This window comes from Orbicella faveolata, unplaced genomic scaffold (assembly GCF_042242905.1).
Source record: "Orbicella faveolata isolate gen_17 unplaced genomic scaffold, um_ofav_v1 contig_1, whole genome shotgun sequence".
NCBI lineage: Eukaryota > Metazoa > Cnidaria > Anthozoa > Scleractinia > Merulinidae > Orbicella > Orbicella faveolata.
In genome coordinates this window covers 32820267-32837018 of record NW_028301536.1, presented here as the reverse complement: position 1 = coordinate 32837018, position 16752 = coordinate 32820267, and the positions used below count along the sequence as shown (strand labels likewise).

The window sequence follows — 16752 nt, the reverse complement described above, 5'->3', positions numbered from 1 at the left end:
TCCCCAAGCCTCAGGGTAAAAGATAGGTGTATTGCTCACTGGGGCTTATCAACACCAAAGTCGAGCCACACCGTTTCTAATGACTGAATTGAAATTAGCTTCAATTTTTAAACATTGTAAAATCCATCATGTCTATAGATGGTATGAAGCAGCATCTTACTGGCATGGCAGCTATTGTATCATGTGCTCAGAAAGTTGGCCAATCAGATTGCGGGGTTTAAAATTATTTATAACCTGTTTTGATGGGTTTTTGACGTTTCTACCGAGTAACACCAATTTTGAGTTCTTCCGGACTACAGTCACCTGTTTCGTGTCCTCACAACGTTTGCAGCGCAACGTTCTTAGTTTCCCAGCGTCATTTAACAACGTCGACAGGGAAGGCGGAGAGAAACAAGAAACATGTCGAATTTGACGAGAATTGCAATTCCTCTGATCCTCATCTTGGTTCCATTAGGTAAGTGTGAGCTTAAGGAGTAGAAACGAAACCTTCATGTCACGATAGAAAAAGGCCGAGTCCTGAGTCGCAAAGAAGTAGTTGGATTGTAACCTGTTACCGGAAAAGAATGAGTGCTTTCTGCTTTCCGTACCGGCCAACACCGATAATCCAAGTTGAAGTCAATTTATTTTCATTACAGAATCACTACAAACATGTCACTCATACATGCATACAAATGAGCCTAATTGCTTTGGCTTTCAATCGAAAAAAAATAGCGATGGGCGATGGAGCATTCTTCGTATGCAAAGTGTGGAACATGTTACCGGGAACATTACGCGGATCAAAACAAATAGAAGGCAATTTAGTACAAATGAGCTTTCACTCTGTCACGAAATAAGCTTTTTCTAAACTGTTAAGAAAGTTGTAAGAATTTATATCAATAGTGTGCACGAAAGGAATCCACATTCATTTTGATTGTCAAGAATGCAGAGAATGCGTGACTTAAGCTAGGCGAGTCACACTTGCTCATTGAGGTCACGCTATTTTGATGTCTTGGCTATACATGGTCATACATGGACTGCTTGCATACAGACGTGTTCAGTTCAACTTTACCGCATATTACTAGCTATATATATCATAAAGGCATATATTTCTCTATTTCTATAGAATTCCTTTCGCCTGTCATGTTGCTATTTTGAAAATTGAATGTTTACTGATATCCATTCATTTTTCAAAAATAGTTATTTGTGTCCCTCAGCCGGTGGAAGTTAGATTGCTTATTCGCCAGTTACCATGGATTACTGAGCAAAAGCCTCGCCGATAATTTAATATAACGTTAAAATATCAGATAACAAACACTTTTACTTTCAGTGTTTGTTATTGGACCTCATGATAAATTCATAGCTCCGCAACGACTCTTAAAGCAGACAAAGTATGAAAATGAAAGATCCCGAAAAATACATAATTTATGAAAATCGGCAGGGATTTTCAACGGAAAGAAAACAGAATATTGAGTAGACTGCGATCAGATCAAGGAGAAATTATTTGACTCCCACTGTGGGGTCCCCGACTTCCTTACCCGGGTGAGGGGTTCCCAACTTCGTTTCCAGGGTCTCTCATCTTCCCGCCCTATCTACTCTTTCGCTCAGGGAGGGCGGGAACGGTTAACAGACCAGTTTCTGTCAACAGTTCTCTGATTTTTATCCATTGTAACAGATTGCGTACGGCTCCTGGATCAGAATCGATTTGTTCTTAATTAATTCATATCTGCTTTCAAACTACAACATACAATACAAACACTGCCTAGAGACTTAACTCAATGATGATTCAACAGGAAAAAATACATTTTTCCTCTTCCTGACCTAACCTATGCTTTATCGCAGTTTGTATGAATATGATCAATAATATCGAACAGCTGGAAAAACAGAGGATATTTCGCTCAATCTTGGATGATGAGCGAGGGATGACCTTGATAATTTGACGGTTCGTCGTTCGTCTTCTTTCGCCTGGTGATGTTTTAAACCTGCCGGGTTTTCAGCAGCTGTGACATGCTGAAGAAGCTACAGCCAGGGACTCCACGAACTGCATGTCGTTTGAATCGCAGGCAACCGTAACAGCCAGCAGTCTTTTTTTAGTATTATTTTTGCAGTTACCAATTTTAGCCATTTGGCATTTTCTGCTACCCTATCTGCTTTGTGAAAATATTCCTGGTTCACATCTTCAAACCTTTTCTTTCTAGGCTATTTTTGGCAGTTTTATTTTGCATGAAATTTAACTTCATTGAGTTTTAAAGTCTGGTCGTTTACTTTTGCGAAAGTCAGAATTTTAAAATTGCTAACGGTACATGTATCAAAAGTATATGTTTAGAATCGCTAAACCGATAAGAAGCTGTAAGAACTCATGAAAAATCACGAATAGTGACGCGGTTTCCACGCTTCCCGCCTGAATGAATTTCGCCATTTTTGCTCATTTTACATACCAGAAACAAATTTAACCACTCCATCGTAAACCATTAATTTGCCCTTCTGAATTCCTGATTCATCATTAAAGCTTGCCAAGGATCATTTAGATCGTTTCCGAAGCGCTGGACTTCCGGTGAAATCTACCACTGATTAGTATAGATCCGAACTCATATTCTCAGGTTGGTCTCTCAGGGTGCAGTGTTTAAACCACAAGCTGGGATTCTCCAGATCCCTTGCTCATTGGGGATCATGTAAAGCCTTCTCATGGTTCGACTAGCCTTTTTCGGACTGTTCTGTAACCGTGTCAATATTTATGATAATATACACATGTAATACATGTGAAGTCTCTCCTATGTTGACACAGAATTGAAGGTCTGATATTGACGAGATAATCTGCAATCAGGAAAGGACAAGTAGTTTAAGACTGAGATAACAGATGATACGTGTACACCAATACATTTTTTAAATACATTTGGCAATTTCTAAATATACTGTTACTTTAATCGATACTGCAAGATTGGTTCTACTTGCGGGATGTGACATCTTTTTTTTTACGAAACTCCCACGCTTTTGATATCGTAGAATTGTTCCTCGCAGTTTTATTTATCACTGACTCTTGTAGAAGATTTTCAAATGGTTACCTTGCGAAACGCAGGCTTAAACCGAATTAACTGCAATTTAACCGAATTGAATTGGCTGCAAACACCCTGGATCGTCCTTTGTGTACCTTAGGCTCATTTTCCGCCGCTCCTTCGAGTTTCGTAACATGATTTCATGTCCGATCTCCGATCCTTCTCAATGTCCTCAATTGACGATGGCTTCGAGAGTACGGAGGCCTTCCGAAGTTTAACGGACCCCCCTACTGACGTAAGCCTGTGAACGTAAAAGGCTCCATCTGGAGGGCTCAATCAGAGAGAGCCTGCTAACAGGCTGTACTGAAGGAGGCCCTACGTACAACGTCATTAATTTTCGGTTCATCCGATTTTAGAGCACTTGTACGCGATACAGCAGTTCGTATATGTTTGTCCTTTTATGGTACATCAGCTCGTGACGTTGGCCCTGCGGGTTTTTTCTTTTTTTGTCGGCTCGCCCTCGAGAAGATGAAACTGGAAGGATGTAGAAGTTATTATCCGAGATCTCCGTTACTAATCAAGGTTGCCGACCTTCAGTTGTTATCAGCCAAAAATGTGCATTTGTAAACAACACGTCAGAGGACGATTGTAATCGGACAGTATTTTAGTATTTTAGTATTTTAGTGTTGACACTGGTTGACACGGGTTTGGTCACGTAATTGATAGAGCCAGAAGCTTTCGCTGATATGTAGTCATTTTGCCCAGAATTCAGAGTCAATGTTTCTGATGGTAAAAATCCTTTTAGGCAACGCATTCCTCCTCTTGTTGGGCGGATAATAAGGTGTTCTGTAAAGATTTCGCACGAGAAATCCGCGATCAGGCGTCATCGAAACCTGCAGAATGTCATCACCTCACATGGATTCCTTCAAACCATAACAGTGACACTTCACCTAATTTGGTTGGATCTTTCTCGGATCTTTCTCAAATTATTTTCCGAGAATTTTGACCCAGACGGAGCGAAGATGGACGAAGACACCGATTCTTCATACTGCTTAATCATGTTAAATGAAAAAAAAATTAACTACAACAACAAATACTGTTGACTTAAAAAATTGGTTCGCACCCGACAATCAATTACCCCAAAATAAGCTCTTTAACAAACCCCGGAACAAAGTCATAATCCTCAGTTTAAAAGCAACATACTAAACGTTGTGTTGTAAGATACACTGACAAAATTACCGTAACTAGTAACTATTGTAAAATATGAAATTCTTACCTAAACCCCAGTTGATCTTGGATGATGCTATAAAGAGTATCAACTGATCCGTCCAATGCGAGACGTGCAAGACAACACCGAAGACAAGACTGTCCTAAATCGGAATGACGTCAGGATCCCAAAGGTGTGGCCAGCGGGCTGTTGACACATCGCGCCGCGGAGGTGTAAAAACATTTCCACGTCTTGTACCAATAAAAGTCAAGCGTGAGCTCTTCTTCGAGCATTTCAGTAACGCGCAATCGAAGCATTAATCTCTGTAAACAACAGCCCTGAAGATTTACAGCATTCTTTCTTGATTCGACAAGATAACAAAGCTTTACTGACTTGAGCGAAGATGACTAATTGGCGTGTGGCGGTCTTGTGTATCTCCATGCTTCTCGCATTCTGTGGCTATGGTGAGTTGGACTTTCCCTATTAGCGAGAAATTGTGCGCCATTGTCGATATAGCTGGGTAGCTTTTGATCGATCTCTTTCATCAAACCCTTACAATGGCAACAGTGAATTTAGACTGAGCCAGATAAACCTGACCTCTAAACAAAATATCGAAGCTATCGGCACTTAACTAGGACCAAAATATTTAATATCGAATTATCACACTCCCATTGATTCTTGCATGCCAGTAGCAGCCTTAAATTAATGAAAGAGAGACAATTTTGACTGCTATAAAAGCAACTTTGCCAGTCCTTTTTTTTAAAGCGATTAGGATTTCTTTGAACACTTTCGTTTCAGCGGATTCTAATTGCGTTGTGCATGTGTTTATTTTTTCGATACGGCAAAGTCTAATACACACTCCGACAGGACCGTCAGAGAGTTTTCTACACAGAAGGAAAGAACTGAACGTAGTTCACATAAACGCTAAAAAATGGCGAACAGTTGGACAGAGCGAGCTGCTGTGCATGAAATTTACACACTAACAACGCTCTATCTACGACGGAGACGTTTTCGCTGTGTGACAAGCAAGTGCGAAATTTGACCCGTGGAATGTTAGACGCGAGGGGAAACATATTTGTACGAAAAATATTGTTAGCGAGTTTCACCTGAACAAGACAAAAGAACAACTTGTTATGGCGATCTGGCGTATCTCTATCGATTAAACGACTCAGACCCTGTAGCTGTAGGTTGGGCGAGTGTTTCGCAATGAAACCGGTACGCACCAGCGGGGATGCTCTGCAAGTTCTGCCTGCCAATTTGTTGACTTGTTGACTTCCGGCTTGAGGGGTGCTCTTGAAATAATCGGCCAATTTATTCAAGTTTGCTGTTTGATGTCGATGTCATAACCTTATTCCTTGCTTGGTTTATTGTTATTTTTTGGCATAAATTTTTTGTACGCTTAAAAAATGAAACTATATGAAAAAAAGTACATTGGAGAAAACAAACTAAATGACCGCCGTTTGCCAAAAACGCCGTCTGGCACCATCCTTAAACATCATCAGCTAGTCAGATTATTAACCTCACCCTGTGTTTAACCAATCCGGCCACTCCATCCTTCTAATATCCCCTTGGAACTACAGCAATACCGGTATTCAAAACAACCGTGACTCTATCAAAAAAGCACGCGAGGCCGGGTGCGCCTGAAACGAGGCTGAGACAGGGAGCTAACGCTCGCTAAAGCTCGCTGGGATCGCTTTGTTAAATAGCCTTTCAATCTCCACAGCATCTTAGCATACCTAATACTCAAAGGAAGAGAGGACAGGCGTTTCGACTGTCTGTTTTTGCGGTATTTCTAGCATATGTTCGTTACATTCCCCCACCTAATTCTTTTATTTCCGTTGTTTCACAATATTGTCTTTCAATGCACACGCAATGGGCTTTAGCTGGGATACCCGTCGGCGTACCTTATAGGCAAAGCGAATACAAACACGCGATGAACTTGATTAGTGGTATTTAGCTTTTTTCTAGCAGCTCATTTTCCGTTGCGTTATGTTTGAAAACTCTCATATTTAACAAGTCATTTTGAGTTTGTATTGACCTTTCTTTTTAGTCCTATTTGTAATTATTATTTTTATAAAAAAAAAAATAATGTATCTGCTTTTATATTAATCACTCCTTCTTGCCGCGGGGTTTCAATTATTTAGAGTTTTGAACTCATCAGGTCTACAAGATCCGACACTCCTTTTGATTGGGTTGTCGCTGTGGTTCTTCCCTCTCTTTGTTAGAGACTTTTCGTTCTGTGCTGCTAAAATGTCGTGATAGCTTTGAAACCCTGCCGGCATTAATTTTCAAGATCGCCTGTTATTAAGTAAGAAGAATCTGAATTTTGAGGTTGTTTTTTTCCTCCAAACAGCGTGTTCCCTTAAATGTTACAAGTGTGCCACATCTTCCGAGCAGAAATGCGAAAGAAACCAGACTTTAGAGGAGTGTAGAGATTCTTCATTCCACTGTGCAACAGCAAGGTTCTCTCAAGTCGGCCAGGATGGAACGTTGTTCAGTCAGACATACATGAAGAGGTGTTTGCCATTACCGTTCATAAAAAGTTATTGTGCCAGTTCAAATCAGTCGTCCTCGGGGCGTCTCCGTAACTGTTCAATATCATCCTGTGACGTGGACTATTGCAATGGGCCGACCCCAACAACAACAACCGTTCGAACGGAGGTCGACACCACCACCAGTGAAGGCACAAGCCAGGAACCAGATACAACCCAACGGCGACCTGGTGCGAGAGCTGGAAGTCCCTCGACAGTCTTTACATCAAGCGCGTTTGGTCTGATAATGACCGTTTTTGCCCTCGGCAAGATTTTGGATATTTGCTCATTTAGCTGAGATAGTCCCTGGTTTAGGTGTTCAGTGCCTCCCAGACTGTTCTTGTTGTATAGCTTACATCCACTGTTCAAAATAGAATAACCGTGATAGCTTAAAGGAGCTCAGTCAGGGTATTTTGAGTTATTTTAGCCACGTACAAAACTACCTTTAAATTGAAGGAAATCTGAAAATAACAGTTAACTAAGATGGAAAAACACAACTGAGACAATAATAAACCTTATAGGAACAAGGATGGTTAAGGATGGAGAACATTAACACGGATTGCAAACGACGAACTTAAAAAAATTGGGCCAAACTTTTTAAGATGCGCAAAACGTGACGTAGCTCCTTTTATATAGAACCCGGAGACATATATCTTCAAGACTGCCTTAAGGGGGGATGGGAGGGGGGGGGGGGGATAAAGATAGGGAGAGGCTCATCAGAGGACAGGGGGCTATTTTATATTTATTCCTACTGATTGCACATGCCCACGAAAATAAAACGAGTTAAATTGAAAATTAAGTTATTATTCTCCCGTTCATGATCATCAGGAGATGGCTTAATCATATAAAGTTAAATGGATATTTTTGTTTATCATAAACGCGTGTATATAATAGCTGTTATATCTTGCAGTGTAGCATCGGAGCAGTTGTGATTATCGTTTTCGTCAAATAATAATTTTATAGCCAAAGAGAAGGTTCAGATTGAATGATTTTTTGGGGAAGAAGCAATAAAATGTGTCTGAGTTTAGCATCATTAAAAAACACTTGGAAGTGACCTGATGAGCGATATATTGTGATAATGGGTTTTAGCCTGGAAAAGCACTTCTCTAGAAACCTGGGAAAACTGTCTGTTTACAGGGATGTTATCTTCAGGGACATCAACATGGGCTCCCGACAGCACACCGAGCTTGGGTCCAACACTGAAATCGTTTTAATCTAAGAATATATACAGGACATGGCCAGAAAATAACCAGAATTAGTGACCAAAACCGGATCGTGGAATCTGGTCCACCACCATCGGGAGCGTGACAGAGGAGCAATTTACAAAACACCTGTATATACGCAAGTAGTACGTAATTGTAAACCGCTATTGGTTACCAATGAGCTCATTGTTGTTTAGGCTATTCCATGGTCATAGGCAAGTCTGTTACTCTGCTCGTAATTATTAACCCTTTGAATACCAAACTTTCGCCAAAAAATACCGTTTTTAACCGTTTAGTCAGGTTTTTTAGCTGCCATGACGCTAAATAAGCCTAAGTTTTGCTAAGAAAGCTTTTTTGACTAAAAGGAGAGATTTTTCGAGGATTAGGTACAAAATTAAGCAATATTTCAATTCCAGGCATGCGCATAAGCCAAAATTTGGACCTTTTTTTTTTTGCCATTAACCATTCTCAATTTTGTTTGTTGCCCCTTTCCTTTCTGTTTTTCTCGGCCCTTTTACACTGGCTACCTTTTGCGTTACATGTTCTTTCTGGCTGCCGTGAAAAGTTGGATGTTAATTACGGGCGAAGTCAAGAAATGGACCTTGATCACTCATAGTCGTAGTGGACCATTTTACCACCGTTTCTGCACCAAAACTGATAACGTTGTTTTTCGATTTGCGACGTCGGAATGTCATCGATATCTAAACCTGACCATTGTACGGAAAGGCCTGGCCTAGTACTACTATCTGCTTATAAAGAATATCTGATGACATTTAAATTGATGACGTCACAAGTGGTACAAAGAGCACGACCATTAATTACGCATATATATGCGTAATTGGGGCTCAAAGGGTTAACTACTCGTTTCTCACTACAAGGTGTTGGACGCCCGGGAGAGGTACTTTGGGAATTTCTGGGTGGGGATGTGCCGCTGGGACCCTGGAACTCTTAGCCTATACCAGAGCTAGTTCAGCTGAATTTTGCTACCCTATACTAGAGTAAACTCCCCAAATCCCCCCATCTATCGACACTGTTGAGGCTGATTTGCGTAAATTTAAACTTGCTGATTTGATTTTTTTTTTATATTTTTGAGTGGCAATTCCTGGTTTCCTTAGTCTAGATAAAATCTTCAACCAACTAGTCAGTTTTGTGAAAAATGAAACCCTATTCTAGACCCAAAAGCTCTGATTTATATACCCTATCCTAGAGTAAACTGCTTGAAAACCATACCCTCACAGCGGCACATACCTATATAGCCCATATATGGCAGTGCCCCCTCCCCCCCCCCCCCCCCCCCACCGCCCTCCAGGGTTGGACATATAAGCAGTTGCTTACCATGGTTATTGGACTTTCACTTAAGGCGGGACTTAACCTAAAATTCTGAAAGGAATTCGAAGTTTTGTTTTTTACGGAACTCGAATCTTAAGGTATTGAAGTTTTATTTTGACAAGTACTGTTACTGTAAGTTTAAAGCTCGTTTTCTCAAAACGAGTTATTTTCGCCTTCTAGAAAAGATATCTTGAGAAGGATTTATTCAATTGAGCTAAAATTTTCAGGATTTGTTATTTTTAGTACGTTCTGTGGGATAAGCATAGAACTTTTCCATCCAGTGCATTCTGTCAAAGTTATGTGTTGAAACGTATGCTAGATTTTCTGTATCAGATTTAACTGGTCATCATTTTACGTGCTTTTAACTTTTCAAAAATCTCTATGCTTATCCCAGCAAGCTGTTTGTCTTCTTTTGTAAAATGTAAAAATTATTCCTTTTGATCAGTTCTTGTAGGAGTTATCTTTTCTCAAGTAAGCCCTGGCATTCCCCAGCAGGTGGCAGATTTAATCAGCCGGTGTCAGGTTACAATACAGTTATAGGGTACACAAATATTTTTTTCATAATCTTTGCCCTTTGAGCTTTAAGAATCTATACTTTGCCATGGTTTGGAGTTAACTCTTAGCCACGAAAAAATGTTTGAAACATGGTGTGTTTTTAAGTGTTTGTAGGTTAAGTCCCACCTTAACTGCTAACTGTTGGCTTTTCTATGGTTAAGAATATCGGCAAATTCTCCCTTCACAATATTGTAACTAAGTGATACCCGGGTCAGTGGTGATAATGTTAAACTCGGGTGAGGGAGGGTGTGGTCTTTTTTTATTTTTCTCCAACAGACTGATGGGTAACTGTGTGTGCTTCTAACCGGAGGGGATGGGAGGGGGGGTGGGGTGGTGTTCATGAACCTTTTTCCTGTTGTATTCCTATACTACCCCTCCCTATAGTTTCTTTATCACACCACCCCTAAGGTTAGGGTCACGTAGGTCTGCGCGTGGTGTTGCGTCCTCTCGGTGGTTCGTGATAAAATAAATGTGACTCGCACTAACTCAAAAATGCTTAAACACCTCTCGTGTTTACCTGCACATTCAGAGCTTTTTTAGAATTTAATGGTCTTAGCCCTTTAGCTGTCGGAATTTTACATTGTTTATTGTTCAGTTTTGAAGTGCAAATATCAAGTTACAAGTTGCCAGGGTTAGTAAAAAATTCACTACCGTGTTCGGTTTGTCACTCAGAGAGACAAATACCGGTAAGATCGAGTATGGCTCTTGATATAGACGAGGTGTTACAACACATCGGCCAGTTTGGTCCATACCAAGTACGCATCCTCGTCTTGTTTCTGTTTACGATCTTTCCTATAACCTACCAAACGCTCATCATGGTTTTCATTGCATTCGAGCCGCCATGGATGTGCGTCGAAGGCAGCTCCTCATGCCTAGGTGCAAATTTCACTAACAGCTCATCGGTTCAGGTGTTCAGCACGGCGACAAAGCCCAAGTCGCTCTACGAGAGGCGATGTTCTTTGAATAGAACGGACTGGAAATTTGCGGATTACGACCTGTATGACGGACCGCAACTCACAATTGTAAACCAGGTAAAGAGTAAATTTATATTCCATAGCTAATTACACCCCGTGTTTCACACCGGTTGTCTATTCAGTGAAACTGTTTCAGTAACACCTTTTCAGACTACTATATTTTCGGATACTTTTTTCACGCTATGATTATGTAATGATTATAAAGATGTAGATCTATTCACCTGTCATGTCTGTTGCAGAAATAACCTCACACTCGTACTCTCCCACGCACACCCTTTATAAACAAAACAAATTCAAACTTGACCTGATAGAGGCGGCGCTTATTTGACCGGCTCGCAGTTTATTCGACCCGGTGTTTACTACTCAAGGGTTTTTATTGATTACCTTTGACAGAAATTATAGCTGAAATGAATACTTGAGGGTTCATTTACAGCATTGATGAATCTATCTTGGAGAACCCGCGTATATTCGAGCCCGATTGTATTTACTGTAATTACACGTTACGTAATTACACATACCTGCACGCGAAACCTAAAGTCACGCAATTACTGTCACTCCCTTTTGCAAATTTTATTGAAGTGTTACGTGATCCCAATTTAGCTTTGGTTACACTACTTTGTAAACCCCTTTTAATTCAAAAGTTCTTTAAATGAACTGAAGGGTCTAACATAGATGCGGGATGAATGTAAAACTGGAGGCGGGATGTAGGATGACAGACATTTTAACTTCGGCAGGAGGGAGATCTGCTCATTTTGACAGGCGGGATTCGGGATACTTCTAAAAACGACGGCGGGATGCCGGATGATGAACACAAGTTGCGGGTTACGAATAGCGGAGAACTGAAACTCTAACCAGGCGGGATTAGGATAAACATTCTGAGTGAGGCGGGATGGCGGGATTGAGCAAAAATGCGGGATTGAAAAAGCCTTTGTTTACTACAGACGACTTTAGTCCGTTCGTCTACATTTGCAAATATTTTCGTCTCTTAGAGCATCCGGGTGCAATGTGCTAAGTTGACTGAGTTTTTATATTGTATCGTGAAGTCAATGAATTTATCCTTCTGTGCAATAACTATCGCATTATCCTTTCCCAAGGCAATCACATGCTGGGATTATCACCAGAGAAACTTATAAGAAAAGTAATATTATTCATATCTTTTTCTCTTCCTTTTGCAGTTCGATCTGGTTTGTGGGCGCGCCTTTCAAGCGTCGTTGGCCAACTCGATGCTGTTCTTTGGCTGGGCAGTTGGTGCAATAGTTCTTGGCATCATTTCAGACAAATTTGGCCGCCAAAAAGTCTTATTCCCCTCTCTGTTGGCTGTAGTGGTTATAGCTTTTTCCATGGCGTTTGCAAAAGCCTATTGGATCGTCGCCGTGTGTCGATTTGTCATCGGGTTTTTCGAGGCTGGCTGCTTCATCACAATGTTCGTTTTGGCGACTGAACTGGTAGGGCCTGAAAAGAGAGCGCTGGCAGGGACCCTTGTTTGGATCTACTTCACAGTGGCCCTCATAGTACTTGCCATGAAGGCCTTTTTCATACGAAGCTGGCGCATCCTTCTGATTGTGTCGTCTGCGCCCTTCATTTTTATTGTCGTTTTCTGGAAGTAAGTATGATCACCTGGACCGGGTTGTTCGAACGCCGGTTAACGCTAACCCAGGATTAAAAGTTAACCGAAGTATTAATTTTTCTTGCATAAAAATGTTTTCTACTGCCTACGTTTTGTGTAGTTTGAGCTTAGTTAAGCTCAAAACTGAAGGACAAACAGTATAAACAGAAAACCTCACCGAAAAGTTACGAAGTTCAAATCAAAATTCTCGCTAATCCAGGGTTAGATTAAACGGGCTTTGAACAACCCGCCCCAGATTGGTAACAGCAGAATAATTATGTATGGTGTACAACCATCCACTCTCCTTGCAGGAAAGGCAATTTAGCGTTAAAATGTTTGTCTATGATGGTAGCTTCGATATGTGCAGCTAACAGTGTTTGGAATGTACCGAAGCGCTCAACTGTGGATCTAACGATGCAGGTTCGAGCACTGGGCGTGGTCACGGTGTAGTGTACTTGAGCAAGATCTTTCATTTCCGCCGTACCGCTTCACCCTGTATTGTAATTACGTACTGGCAAGCTGACAAATGGACTAGCATGATCTACTGAGGGAATGTAGCTATACATGTGGCTGAAGACATGAAGGATCATCGCAATTAGTGCACCACTTAAGCAGCTGTGAAAATAACGCGTTCTCCTTAAACGGGATTCGAACCCATGACCACTGCGATACCATTGCAGTGCTCTACCAACTAAGCTTTCAAGCCAACTGGAAGCTGGTCGCGTTGAGATTTCGTAATATACCGGGACGTTGATGATAAAGAATGTGAATGAATGTCTATGAATATTAAATTTAAGATCTTTTTAATATCCAGTTTCAAGCTAAGCTGCGCAAGCATTTCGTTTCGGTCAGTGACTTCTGAGCGTACTCTCTGTTTACAGTTACCTCTCGTTTTTACCCATACCAGACGCTTTTCTTTCAACTACACCTCCGACACTTTAACCAAAACACAGCCATATTTATTATAGTTTAATCTTTTAGGTTCATTCCGGAATCAGTTCGATGGCTGTTAGTTAGCGGGAGGAGAGATGAAGCTCGCGAAATCCTGGAGAAGGTTGCTCGTGCAAATAAGAAGGAGATGCCGAAAGAAGAGCTCTACGTTCCTGTTCGGGCTCAGTCAAGCAAGGGATTTTTTGAACTGTTCAAGTCATGGAAACTTGCTAAGCTGTCACTAATCCAGTGTTATGCCTGGTTTGTTTGCTTCTGTGAATATTTCTTTACGTAGGTAGCCAAAAAACCTTAAGGGCTGGATCGGAGAACGGGCGGATGAACCCGACTCGGCAACCAATTTTCATGCGCTCTCTTTGACTCTTCGTTTTGCCAAAAAAAGAAAAAAAGAAAAAAAAAAAGGAAATTTATACTAGGGGCAAGGAAGTCTAAAAAACCAAAAGAGCTCATATTAAGTTATATCAATGACAGCAGAGGATGAAGAGCAAGTTATAAGCTTCATCCTCTCTTGTTCTTGTTAAATTTAGGTTTGTCAACGGAATGGTGTATTATGGGCTTTCTTTGAGCGCTGGAGAATTTGGTGGAAGCATTTACTTAAACTTCGTTTTGACAAGTCTTGTGGAGGTCCCTGCTAACATCTTGGTTATTCACAACTGCAACAGGTAATAACAAGCCAAACAGTGAATTTAAAAAGGATTACATGATATTTGTACAGCCTAACGTCTTCTGGGAGTGGTCATTGCGTTGTGTTAGACACTTTACTCTCACGGTGCCTCTCCCCACCTAGGTGTTTAAATGGGGCGAATTAACGGCGATGGACTAGTATCCCATCCAGGGAGAGTAGAAATACCTCTACTGAGTCTCTGCATGCTACACAAACCTAGCAGGGAACAAATGGCGTATTTTTCAGAGTGCATTGTAGAATTTTGATGCTATCATCTATTTTTATATCTCAAAGAGTATCTTGTATTATCAACTCTGTCACCGTTCTGATTAGCTGGTGGCTTGTGGAGAAAAATCCTTACCGTGGCGACTTAAAGTTGATGTGCTAAGGATCTCTTCAATATTTTACATTGTGTAGGTTTGGACGAAAGAAGACAGTTGTAGTGCATATGATAGCTGCAGCCATTTCAGCTGTGTGTGTGTCATTCATACCTGCAGGCACAGATAACAAAGGTACTGTTTGATTTGCAGCTTCGCTTGACACTGTTTGGGCCACTGTGGTACATGTGTTCATCGGCAACAAAATGTTTTTTAAATACCAAATGTATTCTAATACATTTGCTTAAAAGCACTGTTGTCCTGGTTAGGGACACTTATAAACAAATAATAAACAAATATTGCAAATAGCCGGAACAAAAAAAATGTGACCTTAAAACTATCAAGGAGCAAATCCAGACAGCATTAGTTGGAGATAGTGGAAGAATAACAATTAGACTAATTGCCAAAGGTACAAGAGATAATCTGTTTATGTAGGACAATCTTTTTCAGTAAAATTTACACGAAGTCTGTGTTACTTCTAGGTTACATAGGAGGCCGAGTGACCCTTGGCACGATGGGCAAGTTATTCATTACCACCTCGTTCAATGCTATCTATGTTTTTTCGGCGGAGTTGTTCCCCACTGTTGTAAGGTGTGTAAAACGAAAGTATTGTGATTTAAAACTGTGAACAGCCTTCCCTTAAGCAGACTGGTTACACCGAGTATTCGTGTTTTTGGATTCTTTATTCAGAGCGTGTCCCAATGTATTGTATTTTTGGACACGGCCCTTAAGTATAAGAGTGTCTTTCCTTTGTCACCAACTTGACAAAATAGTGGGTGAATACTCTCACTTACGAGTACATATCAACACGGGCCTTCAACTGCTGACTAGGGTATGCTAGAGATACTCTTAACAGACGTCACAGTCTGATTATACGTACATAATTTTCAGGAATAGTGGAATGGGCATGGTATCCGTAGCCAGTCGCTTTGGAGCTGCAAGTTCGCCATTTGTCGTTCAAATGACTCGTATAAATCCCATTCTGCCATTCGCCATCATGGGCAGTTTGTCCTTCATTGCGGCTGTTTTCTGTTGGATTTTACCGGAGACTCTTGGAAAAAGAACGGCTGAAGTTATGGATGTCTCTGAAAATGAACAAGGTAAATAATGTAATTATAAGTATTTACCGTTTTTCGACATATATAATATTAGCATAAGCTGCCGTCTAAATCGATGACAATTTTTTTCATTTTCTTTTGCTCTTACATGGCGATTACTAAAACCCTTTGAAAATTCCTTTTGATGTTTTATTTATACTTGAGTCCTAGATCAGTCTATAGTTTTAAATGTCGTCGTTCTCCTCTTTCTGTGCTCATGGGAATCATTTACAGTCCCTTTTATAGCTGGCTCTTTTATCAAACCTCTATGTTTCTATCTTGTCCTTGCAGAATTAGAGAACCAGTTAACAATGGCTTTCAACGCTGAAACAGGATCGATGCATTCCTGTGAGCCTGAGTAAATGGAGTCGGCAGACGCACCCTTAACTGCCTAGCCGTGCGTAGGAAAGCAGATACAGTCGATAACCGTTTCCAATTCATGACTTTTTACCACGAAATTGATTGAGTCTAAGAAAACACGAGAGCTGCCGGGACTGCTGGTTTTGGATTTGCTCCGGTTGATAATAAGAGAACGTGAGATATTTCTCTTATTTCTTTACAGGCGAGAAAATAATCAGATTTGAAAGAAAGTATATCTTTTATGTACACTTGACCAGGCAGTATATGTTTTATGGACACTTAACCAGTGTCCATTTTTTCTCGTTGTTCTTAGTATGTATCTCTCATTGAGTAGAGAAAAGCCTAGCATCATGTATCTATGAAACCTCCAAAAAGTTGTCACATTAAAGATTAATGCATAAATAATGACGGTGACTTGGTTCCCGTAATAGAGTGATAATGTTACGTTAAAAACTCTTTATTTGATCTTCGGCTAACTTCACTAGTGCCAGTCTTAACAGCGACCACACGGCTACATCAACGTTGAAGAAAACAATTGAGCCCACGTTACAGCCGTCCCCGTATCAGCAGCTGACTGACCAATCATGTTTTGTGCATTTGTTGTGTGCTTCTTTAATCCTCCGTAGACCGGACTTGAAATCCGGAGGTCGTGGGTTCAAGTCCCGCTCTGACCACCAGCTGTAGTCTCCTCGGCCACATTTGTGAATAACCAACTGGTCTGCCTCCTGCCAGTTGGGATTTTTAACCATGTTATGTTCATTTGCATTATTTCTTTCACCATTTGGTTTCATTGGCCCTGTAAAGCCCTATTGGGGGATGGTCAATAAAATACTGTATTTATTTATTTAGTTGTTTAAACAAGATGGAAAATGATACATCGTAGCGCACGAAAATTTAAACAACACTCATAAAAACTTACAGAAAAATTCAAAT

General features: G+C 40.7%; 2 protein-coding genes and 1 long non-coding RNA gene across 4 annotated transcripts; 2 read left to right on the top strand and 1 right to left on the bottom strand.

Annotated features, from left to right (window-relative positions):
• The first annotated feature begins 297 nt into the window (after positions 1-297).
• On the top strand, positions 298-7761 carry LOC110054205 (uncharacterized). Of its 2 annotated transcripts, none has more exons than XM_020760560.2 (2): positions 298-454; positions 6530-7761. In XM_020760560.2, the coding sequence occupies exons 1-2, from the start codon at positions 400-402 to the stop codon at positions 7003-7005; spliced, it is 531 nt and encodes a 176-aa protein (XP_020616219.2). In that variant the 5' UTR covers positions 298-399; the 3' UTR covers positions 7006-7761. The 2 variants fall into 2 exon arrangements, with proteins under 2 accessions (XP_020616219.2, XP_089137229.1); XM_089281103.1 differs by lacking the exon at positions 298-454 and adding an exon at positions 4423-4640.
• LOC110054206 (uncharacterized) lies at positions 604-4373 on the bottom strand. Its single transcript, XR_016205318.1, has 2 exons — positions 4246-4373; positions 604-2790 (listed from the first exon to the last, which is right to left on the bottom strand). It is a non-coding gene; the product is annotated as an uncharacterized LOC110054206 (long non-coding RNA).
• Positions 7762-10094: 2333 nt separating the features above from the next.
• LOC110054086 (organic cation transporter protein-like) lies at positions 10095-16224 on the top strand. The gene is made up of 8 exons (XM_020760419.2): positions 10095-10824; positions 11943-12370; positions 13355-13564; positions 13849-13983; positions 14403-14497; positions 14845-14953; positions 15254-15462; positions 15751-16224. The coding sequence occupies exons 1-8, from the start codon at positions 10492-10494 to the stop codon at positions 15819-15821; spliced, it is 1590 nt and encodes a 529-aa protein (XP_020616078.2). The 5' UTR covers positions 10095-10491; the 3' UTR covers positions 15822-16224.
• The last annotated feature ends 528 nt before the right edge of the window (positions 16225-16752 follow it).

What these genes read in the sequence shown, in the direction of transcription:
- LOC110054205 (XM_089281103.1), top strand. Translation starts at nt 4,580, where the DNA reads ATGACTAATTGGCGTGTGGCGGTCTTGTGTATCTCCATGCTTCTCGCA. An exon ending in TCTCGCATTCTGTGGCTATG is followed by an intron (nt 4,641 to 6,529) that starts GTGAGTTGGACT and finishes TCCTCCAAACAG; the next exon opens with CGTGTTCCCTTAAATGTTAC.
- LOC110054086 (XM_020760419.2), top strand. Translation starts at nt 10,492, where the DNA reads ATGGCTCTTGATATAGACGAGGTGTTACAACACATCGGCCAGTTTGGT. An exon ending in GTTATTCACAACTGCAACAG is followed by an intron (nt 13,984 to 14,402) that starts GTAATAACAAGC and finishes TACATTGTGTAG; the next exon opens with GTTTGGACGAAAGAAGACAG. An exon ending in TGTCTCTGAAAATGAACAAG is followed by an intron (nt 15,463 to 15,750) that starts GTAAATAATGTA and finishes TTGTCCTTGCAG; the next exon opens with AATTAGAGAACCAGTTAACA.